Here is a 22,470-nt window from a genome sequence, read left to right on the forward strand (position 1 = left end):
CCTGGAGACCCTGGAATATATAATCATAATGATTTATAAATATCAAAATGCCACAGATCAACTAGATTTACTATAAAAGGCTGAACACTAGAAGATAACGCAAATTTCTGAAATTAGAATATGTCCGATATATTAAATGTCTCGCTTCAAGCTTAAGAGGTAGCACGGCTATTTCAAACCAGGCCAATCGTATGCTTAGTCCTGACTATCTCCCAATACCCAGGGTATGCCGGTGCTTAAGAACAAGTTCCTAACGCCAGACCCAGGCATACTGCATTGCGAGCCATGGCCGAGACCGAGTATATTCTTTTTCCGTGATGCTTGGGCAGTCACAAAGCCTCCATGGACGGCAGGACACTTACCCGTTTTCGGGCTATAGCATTTTGATGGTTCAATCACGCAAACGATATCCCATTTGCCTGCCTGTGGCTATGGGATGCATATGCCACTCCCTCCAAGAAGACAAGGTAACACTTGAGCACCAGCCTCTCTCAGCATCTGAGTGTCCTCTTTTACCCCATGATGCAAGAATATTAAGCTTTTATTGATTGTGATCAGCGTATGTGGCCGAAAAAGCGTGTACCAAAGATAGACAGGACACTGGGATCGATTTAAGGGTTAGCCGGTCAGCCGTTTCGGGGACCAGGGTATAGAGGTATGTCGATGTTTTGCTGTTGCAAGCTGCGTTTACAGGTCCATATTCACAGTAACTACTTGGCATCGTTGGCTGTGCCATCAACCTACATGATCGACGACCTCGCCAGCAGGAAAACCAGACAGGTTTTTTGCTCCTGAAGAGTGGTATGGGACTGATAGTCCACAGCTGCAGCTACCATAAGGTATGAGAACGCATCGTACATTATTATGCAGTTAGTATATAACTGCTTTTAAGTGCATGGGAGCCAGACAAGGGCTTCTCATGCATTATGCTAACGACCTCGGGAAAAGGGTCTTCGGGGCTCGGCCTATAGGAAATGCACGTTAGTCATTAACTAGTTATATGTGTGCTGGTTAACTTGAGAAGGGAGAAGCCATAGATAACTGTCAAAACCCAAGGACATGTAGAGTACGGAGTATTGTATTTATAGTTATCCCATTGCTACTGTCGAGCATTGCTGCCGATGCCTGCAGATGTTCGTGCAGTGCATCCTGCGTGCTCTGTGTATCCTGGTTCCCTAGCACTGGGGCCTGTCGTTATTATTATGTATATGCATGTTTCCTCGAGGTAGAGGTACCCGCTGGCCACCTGGCATATAGCCCCTTGTCCGTATCCATGCAAAGCTCACTTCACTGCCTCTCAACCTAATGCCTAACGACCAGGTCCACGGCTCTCCCTTGAGTATGACAGTAACATCCTGCGCCTGATATAAGGGTCCCCTCCCACCCCCTTCATAGTCATCTGCATCTGGTCTGACGCAAGAGAAACCTGCTGCAGCCTGCTTGGGTGACCGAGTCTCGTAGAAGGCCGCTGTGACTGCTCCGGATACAGCAGATCTCATGCATTAGGTAGGATAACTTGCGGATATGCATTTGTCCGTCACCTCTGCCTCCTCTTTGTCTGCTTCTCGCCTAGCTTCTCTCTGGTTGATGTCTGCCCCAGCCTAATCCAGCTGGTTGCTGCCACTGCCACCGCTGCTGCAGGTTCGCCAAAGCCTGGCCCCCTTCGCTTCTCCATGTCTCCTCCGTTCAAACCCCCCTGCGCCGCGCTGAGCTGAGCTCTGCATCAACTTCTGGGCCCCTTTTTTACCTCCACTGCGTCCTACTGCGATTTTTTTTTCTTTTAAAGGTCGACCCCCACACAACGCGGGACAGAGCCATAGCTGCGGGTTTCCCAGCAAACTTTGTTTCCCTCAGGCTGGATATTGAGTTTTATGTGGCTTTTGTTACATCGTTTAACGACAAGCAAGTAGAGCGGCTGAGCGTGAGAGTCCTCCGAGCATAGCGTGGGGGACCAAAAGACTTAGTTTCGAGCTGTGGACATGGAGAATCACTCGCTCGTTACCGGGAAAAAAATTTAAAAGGGGGAAGTTAGAGATGAAGTCTATTAACAAGTTGCTAGCTATCGCTCCAAAACCAGGCATATCGAACCAGACACCAGACAAAAACACCAGAAAGCCAACTCAAAGAGAGGAAACAGGTATTTAAAAAAAAGGGGGGGGGGGGGGGGGGGGGAAGGGATGTGAAACAACAAAGGCCCAGAAAAGAAAAGAAAGACCAAGGAAAGACAAAACAGAGGTCATAGATCGTTAGTAGAGGTTGATATCGACCAGGGAAAGCGGCGGAATGTACAGCTACAACGCCCTCTCAAAGTCAACTAGCTCCTTGAACTGTGCGCTATACGCGTCCCTGGTCTCTTTTGTTGGCCGTGGGAGAGGGCGTCTCGCATATCCTCCATATCCAAAGTGCGACTGCATTGCTGACTTGATGCCGACCACGCCGCTCTTGATAGCAGCCCAGTCGCCTCTGGACAGGATATCCTGCACCTCACGGGCCTCATCCATCTTGCCATCAGCATACAGGCTCAGCAGCAGCATGCATGTCTTGGGTGCTAGGTTCGCAATTCCCCCGATGATTCCGGACCCCCCGCCGATCATGGTCTGGAGCGTAAAGTCGCCGGATCCTCCAAAGCAGAGGAATGTGTTGCTGCTGGCATTGCCATTGTTGATACTAGCCATTTTAGTGCTCTTGTGCATTGCTCGCTGGGCTGTGGCAACGCGGTTGAGCTTGCCCGTGTTTCCGCAGGTAAACTTACACCCCACGATATTGGGATGCTTGCTAAGAGCGATGATGGTGTCCGAGTCCAGATCAAGCCCCGAAGCGGCAACAGGGTAGTTGTATATCACGATCGGGACGGGAGAGGCGTCAGCTACATCTGTGAAGAATTGCATAATCGTATCGACCGCGAACAATCCCCGGTAATACGAGGGAGCAAGTACAAGGGCAAAGTCCCCCCCGCTTGCATATGCATCGCAACAGAGCTGGATGGTTTCGCGCGTCGACTGGGCACTGCAGCCAACCATTAGTGGCATGCTAGTGTAGCCTGCGCTGTCAAGAGCCTGGCGGGTATTTTCTGTGACCAATCTCCGCTCCTCGGGGGACAGATGTATGGCCTCACCGTTAGAGCCGTGGACGGTAATGCCCGTCACGCCAGACTCAGCCAGTCTTACTGCATGCTTTGCTGTTGCAGAGAGGTCTATGTCCTCAGTGCTAGGATCAAAGAAGCAAACTGTTGGGACGTAGAAGCCAGGAATGAGGGTGCGGATCCCCTTAGTGACTGGCTGCAGGCTACTCCGGTCCATGACGTCGTCGCCGTTATGCATCGGAGGCATTGTTGGTAAGGATGAAGGGGACGAGACAGAGGGTAGCGTTGACGGCATCCAAACTTGAACACGGGTACAAATTTTTATACTTATGGATGGAGGGACAATGACAATCGAAATACAACTAAAAGGGTTGGGCAATAATGCTGCGTGCTTGAGGGAATCGGGGAAGGTATCAAAAGGAGCCGGAGCCGTCAACCGTGACGCCAACCGGTCATATATCAACCGTTGCAACAAGGAGTAAAAATTGTCAAAGAAAGTTGAGCGAAGGAGCTTGTATAGATGAAGGGAATAGTGATAGGGAACAAAAAAGGAAAAAGGATCAAGATATATCCCCTGGTTATATATGCATCCACTCTGCGCGCATGGCAACAACCCTGAAGGAAGAAAAGGGAGAGAATAAAAAGGAAAAAGGGTCAAAGGTCTCGGGAATCCAAAACTGTTGGAAGGGAACTAATCAAGCTCGGCGTTCGAGGCGTGGATTGCGGAGAGCTGCCGGACCCTACATGTTATGACAGATTATCATGCCCAACCATGGGACCCGAAAACGAGGGACAGAGCTAAAAAATAAAATAAAATAAAAGAGGGTGGGAAAAAAAAAAAAAAAAAAGACGAAGAAGAAAAGAATCAAAGTCAGGGAAAGGCTTGAAGCGAATCACAAGGCCAAAATATCGGTGAAAGGATAGCGTGGAAGGCCATGCTTGTCACGGCCAACCTTAGCTCACGATCCGGTTGATTGGCATGGTTGTGGTTTATCAAATATATTATTTTTGTGTAAAAGCTACATGCTTGAGGACCTCCCGTATATACGGAGCGTCCGTGGGGTGCGCGCGGCTTGTGGGTACTCCTTTTGGGTACTCCGTGCCAGCCAGTGTGTGTTTGTTGGGGGCTATCACAGCCCATGGCCACTGGAGACGGGTCCATTTTTTGCATGTCGGAGAAGTCGGAGTCACAGCAGTTGGACGTTTGTTGACATTATTATTGCTGTTTCTTTGCCTCGCCCCTTTTTCCCGGGCAGTTCCTAGTTACAGGATTCCGAGTTAGCTTTTTGCACTGCAAGATCTGGGCGGACAAGATGGACAAGATAAAAAAGAAAGGAGCCAGGAGCCAGAATCAGAGAATGAGAACGAGAAATAAAAAAAAAAAAAAAAAAAAAAAAAAAAAAAAAAAAAAAAAAAAAAGACAAACAGATACACCGTGGAGAAAAGCCTCAGGTTGTCATCGAGGTAATACTAATATAATCGTCAAGGGAGAACAACAGGAGAGAGACGAAACCCGATGTCTAATTCGTTGGAGCAAACGAGGAAATGAGCTTGAAACGGCTATTTTCAGATCCGCCCTCTATTTTTGCTAATTGTCTTTGCTTTTTCCAGCCGCCCTGAGAGGGTCGGAGACCCCCATGGCATGATACCATCAGGGCGTCTTCAGGTTAACTATCGGGTAGGGTACTCCGTATACATACTCCGTACGGAGTACATCTCAATCTATCAGGTTGACAGGGAGGGGGTCTCTCGGTTGCGATTGTTCCACGATGCATGACAAACAACGGCTCCATAAAACTATAGTTAGTTAAAGTGATAGTCCTGTTAGTTATCAAGGACCTCGGTTAAGGATCTTTGGTTCCCGTATCTTCTTTCTTTTTTCCCCTTTTTAGTGGTTGCTGAAGAATCTGGTTAGCTAATAAGTATTATTGCACGGAAGGGGCTTGTCCAGCTAAGAAGCTGGCGCAGGAGAAGAACGGACGAGAAAGAATTCTAGAAAGAAATGGATGGTATCAATGAAGGATTCTCCGGAGATACTCCAGATTAGGACATCAGTGCATCCAACCCATGAGCGTGGGATGCGATGTATACAAAGTACTTTTCACGATGGGTCAGGGATGGGGCTCTCGGGGAATTGCTGTCTTCTTCGTTTCCTTTTTTTTTTTTTTTTCTTCTTTCCCTTTCCTTTCTTTCTTTTCTTCTTCTTGCTTGTTCTTTCGTTTCTTTTCCTTCTTTCAAGGGCATTGCATCAGGCATGGATCGTGGGTGTTGGGAGAATTAGCGTTGGGTGATCACATCGTACTTAACGCTTCACTCTGAGAGCTGAGATACGGATGAGAAGGATGATGAGCAGAGTGAGGAGTAAGATCAGAGGGTCCTGCAGGGGTGTCTGCCTCCCAGCCTACATATCTGGCACCATCTGGCTTGTTGCCTCTTTGCCCAGGGCCCGATTTACCGTGTTTTTCTTCCTTAGGGCAGCTGAGCAGCCGGACGGGCCGCTTGGGGGGGTGACGATTCGTGGATGGGGAGATGTCTTTGACCGCCCAGTTGGAGGCGAAATTGGTGGCTGAGAGGCATTTCTGTTGACGTCAAAGGATATGTCTAGAACGATGTAAGAAAGGCGTTGGCTTATTCCACTCCTCCTTGACTTTCTTTTTCTTTTTAAACCAGATTTTCTTCCTTTTCTTTTCTGTATTTCCTTTTTCCTTTTCTTTTTTTTTTACCCTCGTCGTTGGTTTTGCCTCTTTATTTTTTTCTATTTCTTTGCTATTTTTCCACGTGGAAGTTAGTGAGATATTGCTTCTGTTCCGGTTCATGTCTGACAAGCAGGACAACGCACGCTTAATCGTTTTTCTTTATTGCTGACTAGCTAAATACATTTGTACTTGAGCCCCTTATCCTACTCCCCAGTTGAGAATGGGAGAAAGGGGGTGAATATAACTAAGGCTAGTTATTTAGATATAAGCCGAACACTCAATCTCGACATCAGTGTTTCGTGGAAGGGTTTTAACTGCAACACATGTTCGGACCTGTGTTGAAGGGGTCAGTGACTGGCCAGTGGCATCTAGACAGGCAGCTCTAAAAAGAAAAGAGACAAAAAAAAAAAAAAAAAAAAAAAGGAAGAAGAAGAAGAAGAAGACGACGACGAATGGACGAAGCTGGAGAAATAAGGTCGTTTACCGGCTTGGGCTCAAAGTTAAGGACCTGCGCGTAGACCTCGTTGACCGCGGCGAAGTCATCCATGTTGGTAAGAAAGATATTGACCTTGAGCAGCTTCTCCAGGCTCGACCCTGCAGCCTCCAGCACAGCGGTGATGTTGCGGAATATCTGGGCCTGTTTGCGGCATGTAAGTACATCGTCAATGGCCATGCGGTGTCAGTCCAGTCCACCATCGTCCCAGTCCCGCCGCCTCTCCAGCCCATATTACTGGATGACCGGCCACTTTTCAGCAGCGAGGGAGGGAGCAAACACGTACAGTGCGATCCTTGACGGTCCCTTCGACCAGCTCACGGGTAGCCGGATCGGTTCCAACCTGGCCGGAGCAGTAAACAATGCCGTTGTGGACGATGGCCTGCGAGAACACCGGCAGCGGCGCGGGCGCCTTGTCCGTGAACACAGCCCTTTTGGCAGACATCTTCGCTGGTTTCCTGCTGTCCTCTCACTGTCGCTCTCGTTGTCTGCTGCTGCAGCTGGCCAGGTAACTACTGCGTCGCGGCGTGGAGGATGAGATGTCGTTGCCCGCCCGGCTAACTAACTTCACTACCTAACCTACCTAAGTCTAACTGGTTAGTCAGCCAGCGCATCGCGGAAACGACCAAACGACGTCGGCCTGACTTCATCGCGACTCCACGCAGCCTCACCTTGTCAATAGCAGCAGCAGGAGAAAAGCCGACATACCCAGTCGCCCTGCAGGACGCCTTGCATGGACCTGCTGGCTAAGACGAATATCCGGACGTGCGATGTTGCATCGTCTTTGTCACCTTTCGCAACAACTAGTTAATTAGCTGACCAACGAGGCCAAAGGGGCTGTCAGGTTCGTTCTCCGCCGCCAGGTACCAGAGCAACGAGCTAACCGTCTTACAGCAAACCGCCCGTCCAAGCCTGATAAACTACCCAGCATTACAGGGTTGTCTCTTGTTTTTTTTTTCTTTTTCTGTTTCTTTTGTTTTTCAGGTTGACGTTGGCCTGCGGACATCACGCCGGGGGTGCAAGCAACCGTCGACGGAGCGGGCGGGGTTAAGGGCGAATATACATCGTCTGGTCCACATATTTGATACATACATCAGCGGCCAGGTAGGCGGACTTGAGAGAGCCTGAGGCCACGTCAGAGCCGTGCGAGAACACGACCGCTGGGAATCAGATATCCATCCCTAAGAAGGTAACAACCAGCATACCCTCCGTGTCAGGAGAAAACGAGGCATATAGCCCCCCGAAAAAAACAACCCACACGATGACGTTGAACATCGCTTATCAACCGACTGCCGAGGTGACTGACCTCAAGGCCTTGTACGTTGGTCGTATGTTGCAAGATGTTGACGGTCCCAAACCAGTTATCGACCGTGAGGTGGCACGCCGGAACTGCCAGATGATGCTTGATGCGGCCCTCGCTTTGGACGTGGACTTTAGGGCGCATGTCAAGACACATAAGGTGCCGTTACATCCCCAATCATCCCCCTATTTGTGTCTAACATAAGTGTATATTCAATCATGATATATATGTGTATATGATGGTGAAGTATACATACGTATACCAGCAATCAGTATAGTGGGGGCCGTTTCCGTGACGTCCAACTGACTGACATGCTGATAGACAACCGAACTCACCCGCTTCCAAGTTGGTGAGAAATCAGATACGGTACGGCTGGTGGCATCCACCTTGGTAGAAGCTGAGCAGCTGGTTCCGTTCATGAAAGAATGTCAAACAAAAGGGCGGAAAGTAGATGTATGTTAACTTCCCTTATAAAGGATGAAGGGGGCTTTAAGGTAATACAAAACTAGTTAGCTAATATGTCAACATAGTTAATCTACGGTCTTCCCGTTCAGCCGTCATGCTTCCCTCGCTTAGCTGAACTGGGCAAGGCCCTCGGCCATGGAGCAGTGACTTGCCTGGTGGACAGTGTTGAGGTCATTCCGTTTCTGTCCCGCTATCATGCCCTATGTGGGAAGAGGTTGGGCGTCTTCATTAAGCTGGATACCGGCTACGGTCGCGCTGGCGTGACTTACAGCAGTGCCCAATTCAATGCTATTGTCAGTGAACTCTACGCCTTAGAAGGCAAGGAACCGCATCTTTTCACCCTTCGCGGCTTCTACTCTCACATGGGGCACAGCTATGGCTCCAATAACCCATCAGAGGCAATGGACTACCTTCGCGTCGAGATAGAAGGATGCAAACTGGCTGCAGATCGTGCTTCAGCCATCCCGCCGCCTACCCCTTTTGACGGGGAGACAAACTACTCTCAACGACGCTTCATTCTCTCCGTCGGCGCAACGCCCAGCACAACCGCAGCACAAAACCTGACGGGACACGGGACCCTTTCTCTTCCAGGAGCAGACAAGGCCAAGGAACTCATTGACCAGACCAAGCAAACGTATGACGTTGAACTGCACGCGGGTGCGTACGTGACGTTGGACATGCAGCAGTTAGCCGCCCGTGCGCGGCCGAACAGCTCACATCTATCATTCGATGACCTGGCGCTTACTGTTCTTGCGGAAGTGGGATCATTGTACATGCACCGCGAACACCCGGAAGCGCTTGTGGCATGTGGTTCACTGGCTATAGGACGGGAACCGTGTCGTAGCTACGAGGGTTGGGGTGTAGTCACACCCTGGCGTGAGCAGCAGCAGCAGCAGCAAGCTAATGACGCAGCACCAGCAGCGGATGAAGGAGTCGGCTTTTATAATCCAGACGGAGACAAAACGGGATGGGTGCTGGATCGTGTAAGCCAGGAGCACGGAATTTTGCGCTGGCATGGATCACGACAGAACATGCGGCCTTTGCGAATTGGTGAGAAACTGCGCATCTGGCCGAATCATTGTTGCATTTGCCTTGCAGGGTTCACTTATGTGCTTGTTGTTGATTCGACAGCCCAGGGAAGCGAGAAGGATCGCATAGTTGATGTTTGGCAGAGCTGGAGAGGGTGGTAGATGACACTCACGGGCATACGTGTAGGCGGTATGTATGTACATGCATGCTATTATTATATAGGCTGGGGGCTTTTCGTACTGCATTAAATCCCGCGCTCTATACCTAAGATGTGGCGACGGCAAGGTGCATCAAAACCACAGGAGCAATATAAGATCAGCTATCAATATAACTACTTTTTTTTTTGTCTTTCTTAGATAAAGGGAACATAATGGAAACCGACTACCTGTTGTGACTCGTTACACATGATTGACTCAGTTAGCTGTCGTCATATCGCTGTCATTCCAACCCTAATCAAGGAAGCTCGCAGCAGAAATAATGTCAAAAAGACGTAACTCCAGTCGTTCAAACTCCAAATGCTAACTATGCATGTTGTGCTGCGCTGCGCTACGCTGGGGGGGTTAAAAGAAAAGACTTCCAAATAATAAGAATCAAGAATGAAGAACCAAGATACAGCAAAAGCAAGTCCGTGCGAGTGGTAAGGAATATGCACGAAGCAAAAAGGGTGTGCAGTGCGTACTAAAATTGGCAAAGGTAAAGGGCATAGTGAGGTGACAGAAGGGAATAACGAAGAAAAAAAAAAAAGGAGCAAATCATATCTCGTCATGCACATTTGAGATCTGTTCATCAATGGAATCATGGTGATTATACCGCCAAAATTATATCAAACGGCATGAGATGATCTTTGACCCGGCAGGTATGAAAAGAGGAGAAGAGAGAGGCAGTTGAACATAAAATCATCACTCATATCTCGGAATCTAAAAAATGTCTTCAGGCCACTCGAATTCGCCGTCTTCAATCAAGGGACTGCCTCCATGCTCTACCGGCAGTGGAGGAACAGGCGGGATATTCTCGTCACCCCCCTTCCCCGGGGTAATGCTGATAGGCTTCTCGGCAGCTTTACGACGCGGTGGAATGTTGTGGTGCTTCCTGGGGCTGCCAGATCTGCTTATGATGTCCTTTATTGATGGAACAGACTCTGGGCGTGGGGGTGGAATTGAAGCAGTATTTGCGGTTGCATCTGCAGTTTTCTTTTGATTTGGTTTTTGCCTGGAGGCTGGCGTCGGTGGTGGTTTGGTAGAGGATGGGATGGGAGGGGCGACTGAAATTGGGATGGCTACTTCCACTGATGCATAGGGGCCACCATGATGGGGGGGAAGGGCTGGGGTTGACTTGGGGATTGGCGTTTTGGCTGGGGCTGGAGCTGGGGTTTGGTCTTGCTTGGGTCTGGATTCGGATCGTTCGGGGACAGGGACAGAGCGTCCTGTCAAATCATAATTTGGGTAGTAGACCGGCTTGATCTCTTTGGCTCTGCGAGATGGCTGATTACGCCGGCCTTCTGCCTCTGTACGTGCATTGACAGGGTACGGACGGGGTCCTGTTAGCTTTTCAGTCGAGACACGACGGTTGGGCTGCGGCGAAGGCGGAGGTGAGGCGCAATCATTTCTGTCGTTAGCATTGTTGCTATTGTTGTTACTCCTTATGTTCTTGCTATAGGTGGCAGAGATCCGGCGACGACGGATACTTGCATGGTCGGGGGAAGGAGACTTGCGTTTCCGTGAAGGAGGTGTGTTTGCTCCCTCTATGGTCAGTTTAGTGGTCGTGGCGGCAGGAGTCCGGGTGACATCTTCCTCTCTAATTCGCGGGACCGCCCGTCTCAGTCGTGGTTCTGATCTCCTCGTATAGATGGGCTTCTCAGGGCTAGCCTCTTGCCTTGAGACTTCACGAATGGTGGTAGGCTCTCCATCGTCAAGAAGGAGTCTCTCTGAGGGAAGAGAGGGCAAGGCACCTGGAACAAACTTTTTGGGTCTCATTCGCATGTATCTCGCATCATGGCTTGGAGGAGCTGGAGATGGAGCTGGAGATGGGACTGAAGGAACCGAGAGGCCGGCCGTAGTATGGGGATAAAGGTGATGAGCTACATGGTTATTAACTTGAACAGCGAGGCCCGCGTGTGCATCTCCTTCAAGCTCATCCACTTTCTTATCCTCCTCGTGTGCAAAGGTGCTGAGCTCGCGTTTATATCTTAAGAGCTTCTCCTCAAGATTGCTAACTTTTTTCCTCAGCTTGTTTTCTCTTGCAAGGTCTTTGTGTGACTGCTCCTTTCGGAGGGAGTGACTGAGGTTAAGGAATGATCGAGAGCCCTTGATTGTCTGGAACGAGGAACGTTTGGAGACGGTGGAAACTGGCAGACCTTGCCATTCAAGTGGTGTAGGTGGCAGCTCCTTGCTGATGCTGGATTGGATCAAAGCACTCGTATCATGAGACTGCTGCGGTTGTGGTGTCTGAACGGGGAGCAATTTTGCTGGGCTGCCAGTGTCCTCCCTCGAAGAGCCATATCTGTGTAAGGGGGCGGTTGAAGGTGTGGTGCTCCTATAGGCCGCCGAAGCCTTGTATTCCTGGTATGCCTTTTCGATGCGTGCGGCATGAGGTGTGTCGACCGGCATCTCTCTTGAGCCTGACCCCTTGGATGACGAATCATGGCCCTTCCAGATTTCAGAGACGTTGCCCCATACACCCATTGGGTTGATAGCGGAGACGATAGCCTTTCCAAAGCGGAAAACACCTGAGGATTTGGCATCAGTTGCATCAGTGTTGTTTGTTTTGGTGGAAGAAAGAGATCCTTTCTTGCCCTGTAGCAAGGGAGCTGTCGAAGCCCGACCACCTGCAGTAGGCTGCCACCCATTGACGCCTTTTCCGCCGTTGTGCTCATCCATGTATGTCGAGAGTAGGTACTCTTGCTCCTCGCCAATAAAAACAGATGGTGGACGTGTGCTAACCTTGTCGTTCATACTTCCTTCTAGGAACCGGGACTGGCGTTCCTGTCTGTCCCTAAGCTCCGTTACGTCCTGACCTCTGCGAGAACGAAGAGCCGGCTGTTCAGGAAGCTCCCCAGGCACAACACGCTTTTGAGGCGATGATGAATGGTATGAACCGGCAACGTCAACGCTGTAACGGTCCCTGCTGGACTCACAGCGACGATGAGAAGGCGTGGAGGCAGAAAGGGTACCATCACGTCCAGCAGCGGCCTCTGGGTATGGGTATGGATATGTCTTGCGTTTTGAAGGCCCCGTTACAACTGCCCGACCACGACTGCTGCTACTTCCATACCGTCTGTCGTAGTACGGGCTTCCAGGGCCATCCTCCACCAGCGAGGCATCCGCAGCAGCAGCCTGAGCAGCTGACTGCTGTAGGGTGTCCTCTAGCTGGCGATCAACATCAACTTCATCTCCCTGTGCTCAATAGTCAGTTATACGTGTTCATGTACCAGTAGCCAGTGCAACCACACAGGACACCACATCCACAACAACCGTCAAGAAACGACATAGAGTCCCAGATGCCAGGGCAAAGGAGGCAGCATAGCCTGGAATTATTCAAGTTATACTGAATTCTGTGCATGTTTTCGAGTCGTATCTACGTCTCGCTGTTTGGTTCTGTGGCAGCCACGGGTTCTGGTAACGCGAACCAGATAAACAAACAAATAATCACTTACATCGCCCGTCTTTGCCGCTCGAGGCATCTTGACTCTGATCCGCGAGCTCGTTTATCTAGAGTAACATCGACTGGGACCCGTACTCCGTATCATCTAAGTAAATTAGTCCGTTAGCTAAACCTGTTACTCCCGTTTGCCCGCTGGCCTGGTGGGTTTTGTTTGTTTGTTTGTTTACATAGTGGGAGGAGAGATGGCAACGCGTTAGTTCGCAAGTAAATAGCAGAGCCGACATACCAGCAGCAGACACCGGCGGCGAGGTCAATAGAGACAGACAGACAGACAGGACGATATAGCGTAGAGAGGCGAGCAGGCAAGCCCCCCCCGACTCTGTCTGATTAATGGTAGGTAGAGGGGACTGGAGCTGGACTCGAGACTCGGCTCGAGGTTGCCTCCCTGCAGGCCGGGATTTGACGTTGCTGGCGGGCTGTGGCAGGTTTGTGAAACGCCCGAGATCGACCTTCGACTGCCGACCTGGAGACGAATATAATAACGAAATAACGACGAGGGCGACGGAGATGGTGAAGGGAAAAAGGCGAGGCTGACGGGGAGGTCAGTGGTTGAAGGTGAAGTTGGCGATGTCGACCTCTTGAAAGAACAACAAATGACAACAGCAGCAGCAGCAGAAGAAGAACAGCCAACGTCAAGTCAAACGGAGAAGAAGACGCCAAACTATCCAACGCCCAAACAGCAGAGACAGAAGCAGCTTTTAAACCGACACCCGCGGCTCGCCGACCAGACAGACACCCAATTCAGGTGCAACCCCCACGCTCGGATAAAAGAAAGACGAAAGAAGGAATAGAGCCAGAAGAAAAACAACAAGCAAGCGGAGAAGAAGAAGAAGACCCAGAGAAGACAAGCAGAAGAAGGTTAGTCCTCGGCGGAGGCGCGGCTAGTGGAAGTTGGGCTGGCAAGGGGCAAAAGGGCACAGCAGGAGATAGAGACGCCGCAGGACAAGGGGTGGTTGGCAGGGCAGCCAATTACGCTGCAGAAGAGTTCCTCTCTTGCGGTTGGATAGCTGGCTACAGGTAGATGGGATGGATGAGTGAGTATTATACGGGAGTGCTTGTGGTGAAACGGCTGTTGCTCACTTTCTGTTCTTTCTTTATATTCCCATTTGTTCAATGTACGTACGATATGGATGATAGATATACCTAAACAAACACACAGGAGAGGACATGGAAGAAAGAAAGGAAAAAAAAAAAAGAAAAGAAAGAAAGGGGTATTAAACAGGGGAAAGACGGAGGAACGGAGAAGAAAGCTGGACTAGACTGAGATGCGTAGGGCTGGAATGGATATAGATGGATAGATATACTCATTCAGATTAGATAAAGAAGAACGACTGGCAAGGGGAAAGGCACTCCGACTGCATCTGTCCAATCCAACATGGCATTTTTTGGCTTTTCACTATTCATTCCAAACTATTGGACTCGAGTTGTCTGCGGCCCCTGTAACATTGGTAAGTGTATGTCTGTGTGTGTGTGTGGAGAGAGAAAAACGGTTGCGGGAAGGAGTTGTCAAATACATCTGGGGAAAAGAAGTAGAAGCAAGCGTGCGGGAAAGATGTAGAGGGTAAAGGGGATTGGATATCATAGACGGGCAGGCGAGGGGAATCAAGACAAGGACAAGGACAACAGATAGGGAAATAAATAGCGAGAGAAAGAAGCAAAAGAAAAAGAAAAAGAAGAATACCAGATATATAGCAAGAAGAGCAGTAAAAAGGGGGGAAATAAACAAGTCGGAGAAAAGGCGTATAGAACATCTGGCAGACACAAGGGAGCTGAAGACGAAGTTCGAAAGGGCAAATTGCCACCGGTTCCCACCCTCCCAAAGGTTTTTTGATGTATCAAGCAAGCGATAAAATGATATGAAAGAAGATAGATTGAAAGAAACGGGGTGGGAAGATCTGGTCAGGTTGGCGGGTAGAGATGGCTTGCGGTTTGGTATAGATATGGCACATTATGCAGAAAAATCACACGAAACACTTGCAAAATGGTATTTTCGTTCAAAGTTTGTTCAAGTTTTGCTTTGATAGAAAACGATGCTTGATATTTTTTACGACGCTCGCGCCAGTCCAGCCACTCTGGTAGCAACTCGGCCATCGGCTCGCTTGTAGGTCATACCGATAATGCCATTGTCTTCGTCATCGATGCCCTGTAGTCGAGTGAGGCGTGATAGCAGAGTGCTTCGACTAGCATTAGAAGATGACGTAGTGATCGAGTCTGCTCGTTTGCCGTGGTGTAAGGGCTGGGTGTGCTGGGCGGTGCCAAAGACATCGCCGTGTCCTCGCTTGGAAGAGAGTAAGGGTTCCGGGCGGAAGGACCAGCCTTTGCCTGGCGTAGGGTCATAGGTTGGTGGCTGCTGTGATGTTGAATTGGATGAATTCTGCTGTGTCTGCTCTGTTGGAGTGGCTGGTTCGACGACATCGTTGGTGGTGGGCGGGTTGTAAGAAGTAGAAGTTGAGGCGGAGGTGAGAGACGATGGAGGAGGCATCTGGGTTGCTTGGGATGTGGTCGACTGGTATGCTTTTGGATCTGAGGAGTAGCGAGGCCCGCTCGATGCAGAGTCGTGTGGGATGGAGATTGGTGGGAGGCTCGCCTTCACGTTGGGGTCAGACGGCTGTCTCGATGGCTGTGGTTGCTGTGGTTGCTGCGATTGTTGGTAGGAAGGGTATTTAGCGTGAGATTCATATTCTGTTGTCGTTGATGGATGGCGGAGAGGTGTGTAGTTGGGCATTGGCGATGAGTAGGGCATCTGGCTTGGTGGGTGCTGCGGCGGCGGCGGCGGTGGTGGTTGTTGTTGTTGATGTTGTTGTTGCTGCTGTGGCGGGAGCTGGGGAGTGCAGTATTGTGGTTGTGGAGCACCAAAGGAGAGGTGAGACTGAGCTTGAGGCTGCACTGGCGGTCCCGGGAGAGCCATCTGACCGGCAGAAGGATGTGGTGGTGGTGGTTGTTGTTGATACTGCTGAGACACTGGTCCTGGTGGTGGTGGTGGAGCAGGATAGCCGTACCCCTGAGCGACGGACTGAGCGCGTTGTGGTGTTGGACAGTAGTAACCACCTTCCATGCCCGAGTTGCTGGCACTTCTCGGCCGCTCGATCGGTGTTCCTGGATGGTACGAGTCTGGCGTAACGTGTCTCTCATCGTAGCCGCCGTAGTCTTTGTTCGACTTGGGTTCTCTACGACGCATACGCACATCTCGACGGATACGCACTCTGCAGCCCTGCTCGGCAACTATACGAGAAAGAGTTGTGCTCTCGGACAGACCAGGAAACTTCTTTGCGCTGAAGACGGTGAAGGCGATGGTCTTGACCTCGAGACGGAAATACATGTTCTTCATTGGCTGTCTCGACTTCATCGGCATGGTCATGCCCGTCGTGCTCACGGTCCCGACAGGAGACGGAGACACCTTGTCTTCGTCCTTGTTATCCTTGGGTTCCTCGTACAGACTGAAGTTGAGTCTGTAGAGCCCCTCGTGCCGGACAGAGAGGTCTGGGAAGATGAAGTAGCCGGCCTGGCTGGGACGGTCGAGATATGCGATGCCTGCGACTGGAACACCGGTCAGGACGGGACAAGTGGGCGGCTGGCCCTGCACTCTGCCGTGAGCATAAGGACGAGCCCATTCGAGCGTTGCGAAGAGGAAGAAGTTGGCATTGTATGAGAAGGTGATGTCAGTCTTTTGCATGTCGTTGTTTGGGTCTGACTCGTAGATGCGCATCTCCACGATCGGTGGCGGGTCAACAGGACGACGGTCCGCAGCGGCTAATACTCCTTAGTTCTCATCCTACTGATAACAATCTTTATTTTAAAAAGAGAAGGCAAGAGAAGAGACGTACACTTAGCGCCGGCGCCGCATGCTCTGGCACGTTCTGGCTGCTGCATCACCCTGAGCGAGTAGGTGATCTTCTTGCCCTCGCGGGTGATCCTGGACTAGGAGTGCTCGGTCTCATTTGGAGGGTGCAGGATGGACGACTTGGAAGCCATCTTGGGCGACGGCTATGGCCCAAAATCAGGAGTACAAAGAGAGTGTGTGTGAGAGAGAGAGAAAGAGTCGAGAGAATCGGGGCGGTTAGCTGGTATCCTGGATAGCCGTCAGTTTGTTGAGTCGACAATCACGCAACGCCGCCTCGCCTCTCCTCGCCTCAACTCACCATGCGACGACTTATCGTCTGCGGTCCTTCGACACGGCTGCCAGTCAGACTGTGTGTGCTGAGTGCGTGTCTGCCGTGCGAGAGTCTGTCTGTCGGCGGGTGGTCGTCTGGTGCTGGCGGTGCTGCTTGGTTTTTGTGTGCAGGCGAGGAGGAGGAGGAAGAAGAAGAGAAAGGCGAGCGACGAGAAGGAAAGCAAAAAAAAGGGTGGACCAGGTCCGGGGCGCTGGGGCCGCACTGATCCCTCCCCGGAACAGGCGTATGGTACGGTACGGTAAGCGCAGCGAAAAAGGGCAGTATGTTACTGGGCTGTAACGGGCGTGACAGTACCAGCACCAGCGGGCAGGGCCAGTAAGAGACGAGAAGGACTTGAAAAATAACAGGCAAAAGCTTAAAAAAGAAAAAAGAAACGAGGCCTAGGGCTCCACAGTGGTTGATAGGGGAGCGGGCTTGGCGGGCTTGGCGGGCGACAAGGTGGTGGATGCGACAGCGGGAGCGCAGGCGAGAAATAAGATTTGAGATGGTGGACCTTGGCGGGCTTGGCGGGCTTCCCTTGGGCCACTCCGACGGGCTGGGCCGGACAGGGGTGGGGTAGCACTAGGCCCAGAGGGGCAAGGCGTTGTTACCTGCCGTAACTTACCGTTGTTCCCCTCTCGTTTTCGTAATTTGTCTTTTTTCCTGTCTGGCCGCAGAAGCAACAACGCTGGTGGGCGGCGGCGGAGACGGATGCACCGTACAGACAGACAGACAGGCAGGCAGGCAGACAGGTATATACACACATGCCATGGCGAGAGAGAGAGGCTGAGGACAGCGACAGAGGCTTGGGGCGGGCGATGGCAGACTAGTGTGCACGAGTCAGACGCCACGCAGGGAGGTACATGTACTTCAGGAGCATGCGGCCCCGCGGAGACAGTGGTGTGTGGTGGACGCAGGGTGCGCCCCCTTGAGCCTTGAGCACGATCGAACAAAGGGCAGAGGAAGAAGAAAACACGAAAATCCGACCAAAAAGAGTAATATAATAGCATTTTGCTTTGCCCAGCCATCGAACGGGCAGCTCGGGAAACGTGGCGTCCTCGAGCCGCCAGCGGCCTTCTCGCTTGCACTTCTACTTTCAGACAGCAGTCGCTCGCTGCTCTTTCGTTATTATATATATATATATATATATATATATGAATATATTTCACTGGAACTTGGTTAGGGCTTACAATAATGATAGCAATAATGGATGGATGGCTTCTGCATCTCCCAGGACGGCGGCAGCAGCACCGCGAAGGTGGGTTCCCAGAGGGCGCGAGCAGCATGCAAGGGTTTTTTTCCCCTCCGGCTGGGTCTCTCTCCCACCAGCCAGGCAAGGAGCCCAACCAACTACCCGACCTGCCACACACAATAATAACAGCTGCAACAAGCTGCACCCAAACAGCGGACGCCATCTGACCCGACCCAGCCTTGCCGGCCCCCCTCCTGTCCGTTCTTCTGGGTGGGAGCAGCGTAAGAGAGGTGCTGTTTTGTTGGTGCTTGTCGTCCCTCATGCCATGGACACGGTGCTGCTGCGGTTGCTTGGTTCCTCGGTTCACTCGCATGTCTCGCCCTGGCTGACGAAGGAAGACGACATGTATACTCCGTACAGAGTATATAAAAATAACTGTTTAATGTTATGTGCTGACCGAGAAGTCACAGGTTGCATGGCTGTGTCACCCGCTCAAGGATGATTCTTCAATCAGAACACACAGAGACACCCACACACAACAGCAGCCAAAAAAGAGCAGGAAAAAGAAAGCAAACAAGGGAGCGAGCAGCGAAGGAGTGTGTCCCGTCGACTGGCTAACGGCAGATCTCCCAGCGTCTTCATGCCGTCTCGTTCTTGCTTTCTTGTTTTCGGGGTCTGGAACCGCAGTGTCGGGTTCGAATTTGCTCTTCTGTCTCTACTTGCTGCTCCATTTTTAATATATTTATTTTCCTCCTTGCCCCCCTGTTTGGCCTGGTTTGTTAGTCACTTACAAGTAAGTATGTAAGTACCATGCAGTCGCAGGCATCTTAAGACGTCACATCCTTACGCACGTATACTTACATGTAACTCATGTATACACTGCCCTCCGGAGCGAGCAGCAGCAGCAAGACAGAGAGAGAGGAAGGACGTAACCTAAGTCGTATCTCGTGGCCATCGAGATTTGTTCCTTCAAAGTCGCCTTCGATCTTCGGTCGAACCATGGACAGGTCGAAACTCTCTTCGTGTTCGGTCGAGTGTTCTTTCGCCTCCTTCTTCAGCCCCGGATAAAGAAAGCAGAAGAAGTAGTTATACGGAGTAGACGGCGAAGAGACTCCCAGAGCCACGTCGTCGGGTGTCCGTTTACCTTCATCATCATCGCCAACAAACATAAGAAACATCGAGATCAGGCCATCGAAATCTTCGCTGTCTTGCAAAACCGCCTGCTTCTTACCCCCTCCCCTCTCCTCCCCAATACCCCCCCGTTTCATCGCATGGTCTATCTGTAACCGCCGGATCACGGGCACCCGTCCTGAACTAACGAGTTAGTTACTCCTCTGGCCGCGAGCTATCGTCACACAGACCAAGAACTATCAAAATAGTACTCTTAGTCCACAGTAGTCACCGACTGCCCTCTCGCTCCGTCAAACGCTTGCTTCAAAGAGTAGTTAAATCACCACTCACCCAAATAGTATAATGTATGTATACTCCCTACTCCATAAGAAAAAAAACACCTTGCACTAGCAAGAGCATAAATGTGGCGTGGCTTCCATCGTATAAATAATCAACCCATGGTCGTCGTTGGTGTCTTCTTCGTCGTCTTCGTCTTCTTCTTTTCTTCTTCTTTCTCCTCTTCTTCCATGGCTGTCCATCCAATCCAGTGATCGAGCAATCATCACAGGTTACCTGACTCGTTCGGCTGGGGCGACCCCCCTCGATGTCTCGCAGAGCACAGTGTAAAACCCGGACTGGTAATACCAGATTCAGGACCTGTATGCTGTATTTTTCACTTCTCATAGTAACATTACCCAACGTACCAACAGGGATGCTGCAGCAGGGTCAAGTCCTTTTTCGTTTCTTTTTCCCCTTTTTTTCCCTCCACCCAGCAGAGCAATTGAGTAAAAAAAAAGCCCTTTTGGTCAGTATCAAAATCGAACCGTCCAACCACAGGACAGAAAATAACAACGCGATGGAGGCTTTTTCCTTCTCCTCTTTCTTCTTTTCCTGCTGGGCTCTGGCTTTAACTTATTCTGGTCCTTTGCTCCGGTGAAAAAGGTGATCAAATTTAAGGGTATTGAAAGGTTAACCCAATGTTCTTCTGTCGTTCCTCTCCAGAGTGGATGTAAATCTAATAATATTATATTATCTGTGCATAGCCCCGGCCGAGCCAGCTACAGAAGAGCCGTGGTCACGGTATTTTTTTTTTTTTTTTTTTTTTAAGCAAATATGACTGATAGCAACAGAGAACATGTTTCTCATGTCTCATGAACCGATATCTGATATAGCTAGGGAGCTCCTGTATTATGGCCGTGCGACGGGAGACCCTGACGTCGATGGAGTCCCTCGGGACTCAGCTAACTACGTATCTAACGGACAAGTCAGTCACTCCGTACTTATAGCTGGTGGCTGCTATGATGTGTCTCTCGAGTCTCTCAGGATGGACCTACTCGCGAGTCGTTGGACTGTTCCATCCGTCTCACTTCCCATTGATCAGCCTGCTTGCTTTTTCCATTCTTTGCTTCTTTTTCGTCTCGTCCTTGTCTTCTGTTGTTGTTGTTTTTTTTTTTTTTTTTATGCACGCGTGATGATCATGTATCTGTATTTTACGACTTGTACCCTGCGCGTCATCGCACATCTCTGAATCTCTGAGAAGTTGAGACGACACTGGCTGAAGACATCTTCAACAGCTAAGCTACGACTCTCTTACTCTCACTGCTCCAACTGTCGATAAGCGTAGTTATCTTGTTCAAGCCGCGAATCCCCTGAATCTCGTGATTTTTGCAGCCTTGGCAAGACAGGCACCGTCGCAGCAGCAGCCAGAACAACAAAGTAACTAAACGAGAATATCTAAACGAGAATGAAGTCGCTCTTCAATGTCAGCTCCAGCTACAGACGCAGACAGCACGTCTACTGCGCTCGATGCGCGCATATATGATACCCTGGCCTCCGTAGGCGAGCGCGAAAACACAGTCGAGATCGAGATCCTGCCTGACGCCCTGGGACCACTGCTCACAGATGGCGACAGCAGCTCTCTAGGCGTCACCAAGAAGGCGCTTGTTCGGGCCTTCACCACCGCCAGACGGGCCTTTTTCACGTCCAATCCCACGCCAGAAGACGGCAGTGACGACGATGTGGTGGCGGCGGCATCGACGGTCATCCTGGTGTTCGACTCAGAGCACCTGACGGCCTGTAACTGGCGAAAGCGAAGGATTGTCAGGTCACTCTCGAAGCAAGGCTCGGATGGTGCCGATCGACCGTGGTCACCAACACCACCACCACCACCACCACTACCACGACTCCTCTCCATCGAGTACAACTTTACTGCCTCCTTGCTTGGATCGCCTTTACACCGGCATGCAAAGTCGCCGACGCTCTGGTACCATCGCCTCTGGCTTATGCAGGTCTGCCTTCGTCATCAGCAGCAGCAGCAGCAGGCCAAGGCTGGGCTGTTGAAACGTGAAGTTGAGCTTGTCTTGCGGGCAGCTGAACATCACCCGATGAACTACTATGCATTTAGCTATCTACGGCAGACCTTGGCCCTGTTGGGTAGTGGTGGTCTTGACGATCGATCAGAGCTCGTCACCCCTTACGAGGTTGATGTCAAGGTTGAACCCGAACATGGCAGGGGTGCTGGGGCGAACGCAGCGGTACCAGAAACGGGAGTTACCACCTCCCGTCTAATATCCGACACCCATCTCATTATTACCATGCGGGACTGGTGCCTACGTAACCCTGGCGATAACTCAGGGTGGATGTTCCTGCTTCACATACTTACGTTGGTCCGTGATGGCGGTAATGACGATGAGGTGCATGATGTTGTGCAGCAGGTTATTCGCTTTGGCCGTGCGGTGCAGTGGCAACGGGAGGCGCTGTGGACTTTTGTTGAGCTTGCTGGGTCGAGGTTTGGGGTGACCACAGTAGAAGAAACGGAAAGTGGACTAGAAGGATGGTATGACCGGGGCCAGGGTCATGGCCAGGGACCAGCAGCGTTGAGGTTGGAGTTGGAAGGCCCTGTGGCAAATGAGATTCCCGCTAATGTACCAGGCCCGAGGTCGTGGAAGAGGTGGGCTCAACATCTCCCGTGATGACTTGTGGATAAAAGAGATATTATAGCGAGCTGGGCTCGTGAATAACCAAATGAGAGTTGTCATTTATATGTTAGTAATAATATGGGGAGGAGATTGAAATGTATGGATAAATAAATAAAAAATAAAATAAAATAAATAAAATAAAAAAGAACGCTATAACGCTATCATTTGAATCAAGGAGGCTGTCTTCGTAGAGGAGTAATCCTCTCTATCATCATCGTAATGCATAACACCATGCTGTCTCCTGTTTTCCTGATGCGGAGATTGATTAGATCACAGATCGTGATATCTTGGCTGGAAAGATAGTTAACGCGGGA

The 22,470-nt window shown here is 50.6% G+C and overlaps 8 protein-coding genes across 8 annotated transcripts, besides 1 other annotated feature; 3 read left to right on the plus strand and 5 right to left on the minus strand.

The window, feature by feature from the left end:
* Positions 1-2,291: 2,291 nt before the first annotated feature.
* ARB_01658 (dihydrodipicolinate synthetase family protein) lies at positions 2,292-3,329 on the minus strand (the record flags this gene model as incomplete). Its single annotated transcript, XM_003012104.1, has 1 exon — positions 2,292-3,329. One exon carries the CDS (start codon positions 3,327-3,329, stop codon positions 2,292-2,294), a length of 1,038 nt encoding a protein of 345 aa, XP_003012150.1.
* A 2,707-nt stretch (positions 3,330-6,036) lies between these two features.
* Positions 6,037-6,716, minus strand: ARB_01659 (uncharacterized protein; the record flags this gene model as incomplete). Its single annotated transcript, XM_003012105.1, has 3 exons — positions 6,037-6,240; positions 6,263-6,415; positions 6,558-6,716. The coding sequence occupies 3 exons, from the start codon at positions 6,714-6,716 to the stop codon at positions 6,037-6,039; spliced, it is 516 nt and encodes a 171-aa protein (XP_003012151.1).
* Positions 6,717-7,532: 816 nt separating this feature from the next.
* Positions 7,533-9,226, plus strand: ARB_01660 (uncharacterized protein; the record flags this gene model as incomplete). Its single annotated transcript, XM_003012106.1, has 3 exons — positions 7,533-7,730; positions 7,893-8,024; positions 8,126-9,226. The coding sequence occupies 3 exons, from the start codon at positions 7,533-7,535 to the stop codon at positions 9,224-9,226; spliced, it is 1,431 nt and encodes a 476-aa protein (XP_003012152.1).
* Positions 9,227-9,982: 756 nt separating this feature from the next.
* ARB_01661 (nuclear RNA binding protein, putative) lies at positions 9,983-12,744 on the minus strand (the record flags this gene model as incomplete). The annotated part of the gene is made up of 2 exons (XM_003012107.1): positions 9,983-12,457; positions 12,643-12,744. The coding sequence occupies 2 exons, from the start codon at positions 12,742-12,744 to the stop codon at positions 9,983-9,985; spliced, it is 2,577 nt and encodes an 858-aa protein (XP_003012153.1).
* A 574-nt stretch (positions 12,745-13,318) lies between these two features.
* ARB_01662 (uncharacterized protein) lies at positions 13,319-14,556 on the plus strand (the record flags this gene model as incomplete). Its single annotated transcript, XM_003012108.1, has 5 exons — positions 13,319-13,470; positions 13,497-13,723; positions 13,885-13,936; positions 14,038-14,173; positions 14,368-14,556. 5 exons carry the CDS (start codon positions 13,319-13,321, stop codon positions 14,554-14,556), a joined length of 756 nt encoding a protein of 251 aa, XP_003012154.1.
* Positions 14,557-14,769: 213 nt separating this feature from the next.
* ARB_01663 (sexual development activator VeA) lies at positions 14,770-16,431 on the minus strand (the record flags this gene model as incomplete). Its single annotated transcript, XM_003012109.1, has 1 exon — positions 14,770-16,431. One exon carries the CDS (start codon positions 16,429-16,431, stop codon positions 14,770-14,772), a length of 1,662 nt encoding a protein of 553 aa, XP_003012155.1.
* Positions 16,432-18,925: 2,494 nt separating this feature from the next.
* ARB_01664 (uncharacterized protein) lies at positions 18,926-19,336 on the minus strand (the record flags this gene model as incomplete). The annotated part of the gene is made up of 1 exon (XM_003012110.1): positions 18,926-19,336. One exon carries the CDS (start codon positions 19,334-19,336, stop codon positions 18,926-18,928), a length of 411 nt encoding a protein of 136 aa, XP_003012156.1.
* Positions 19,337-19,629: 293 nt separating this feature from the next.
* Positions 19,630-19,707: a sequence feature (Short protein (ARB_01665, EFE31517.1) was converted to a misc_feature.).
* A 1,231-nt stretch (positions 19,708-20,938) lies between these two features.
* On the plus strand, positions 20,939-22,150 carry ARB_01666 (uncharacterized protein; the record flags this gene model as incomplete). The annotated part of the gene is made up of 1 exon (XM_003012112.1): positions 20,939-22,150. The coding sequence occupies one exon, from the start codon at positions 20,939-20,941 to the stop codon at positions 22,148-22,150; it is 1,212 nt and encodes a 403-aa protein (XP_003012158.1).
* Between the last annotated feature and the right edge of the window lie 320 nt (positions 22,151-22,470).

Source organism: Trichophyton benhamiae (genome assembly GCF_000151125.1).
Source record: "Trichophyton benhamiae CBS 112371 chromosome Unknown contig01094.0, whole genome shotgun sequence".
Lineage (NCBI taxonomy): Eukaryota > Fungi > Ascomycota > Eurotiomycetes > Onygenales > Arthrodermataceae > Trichophyton > Trichophyton benhamiae.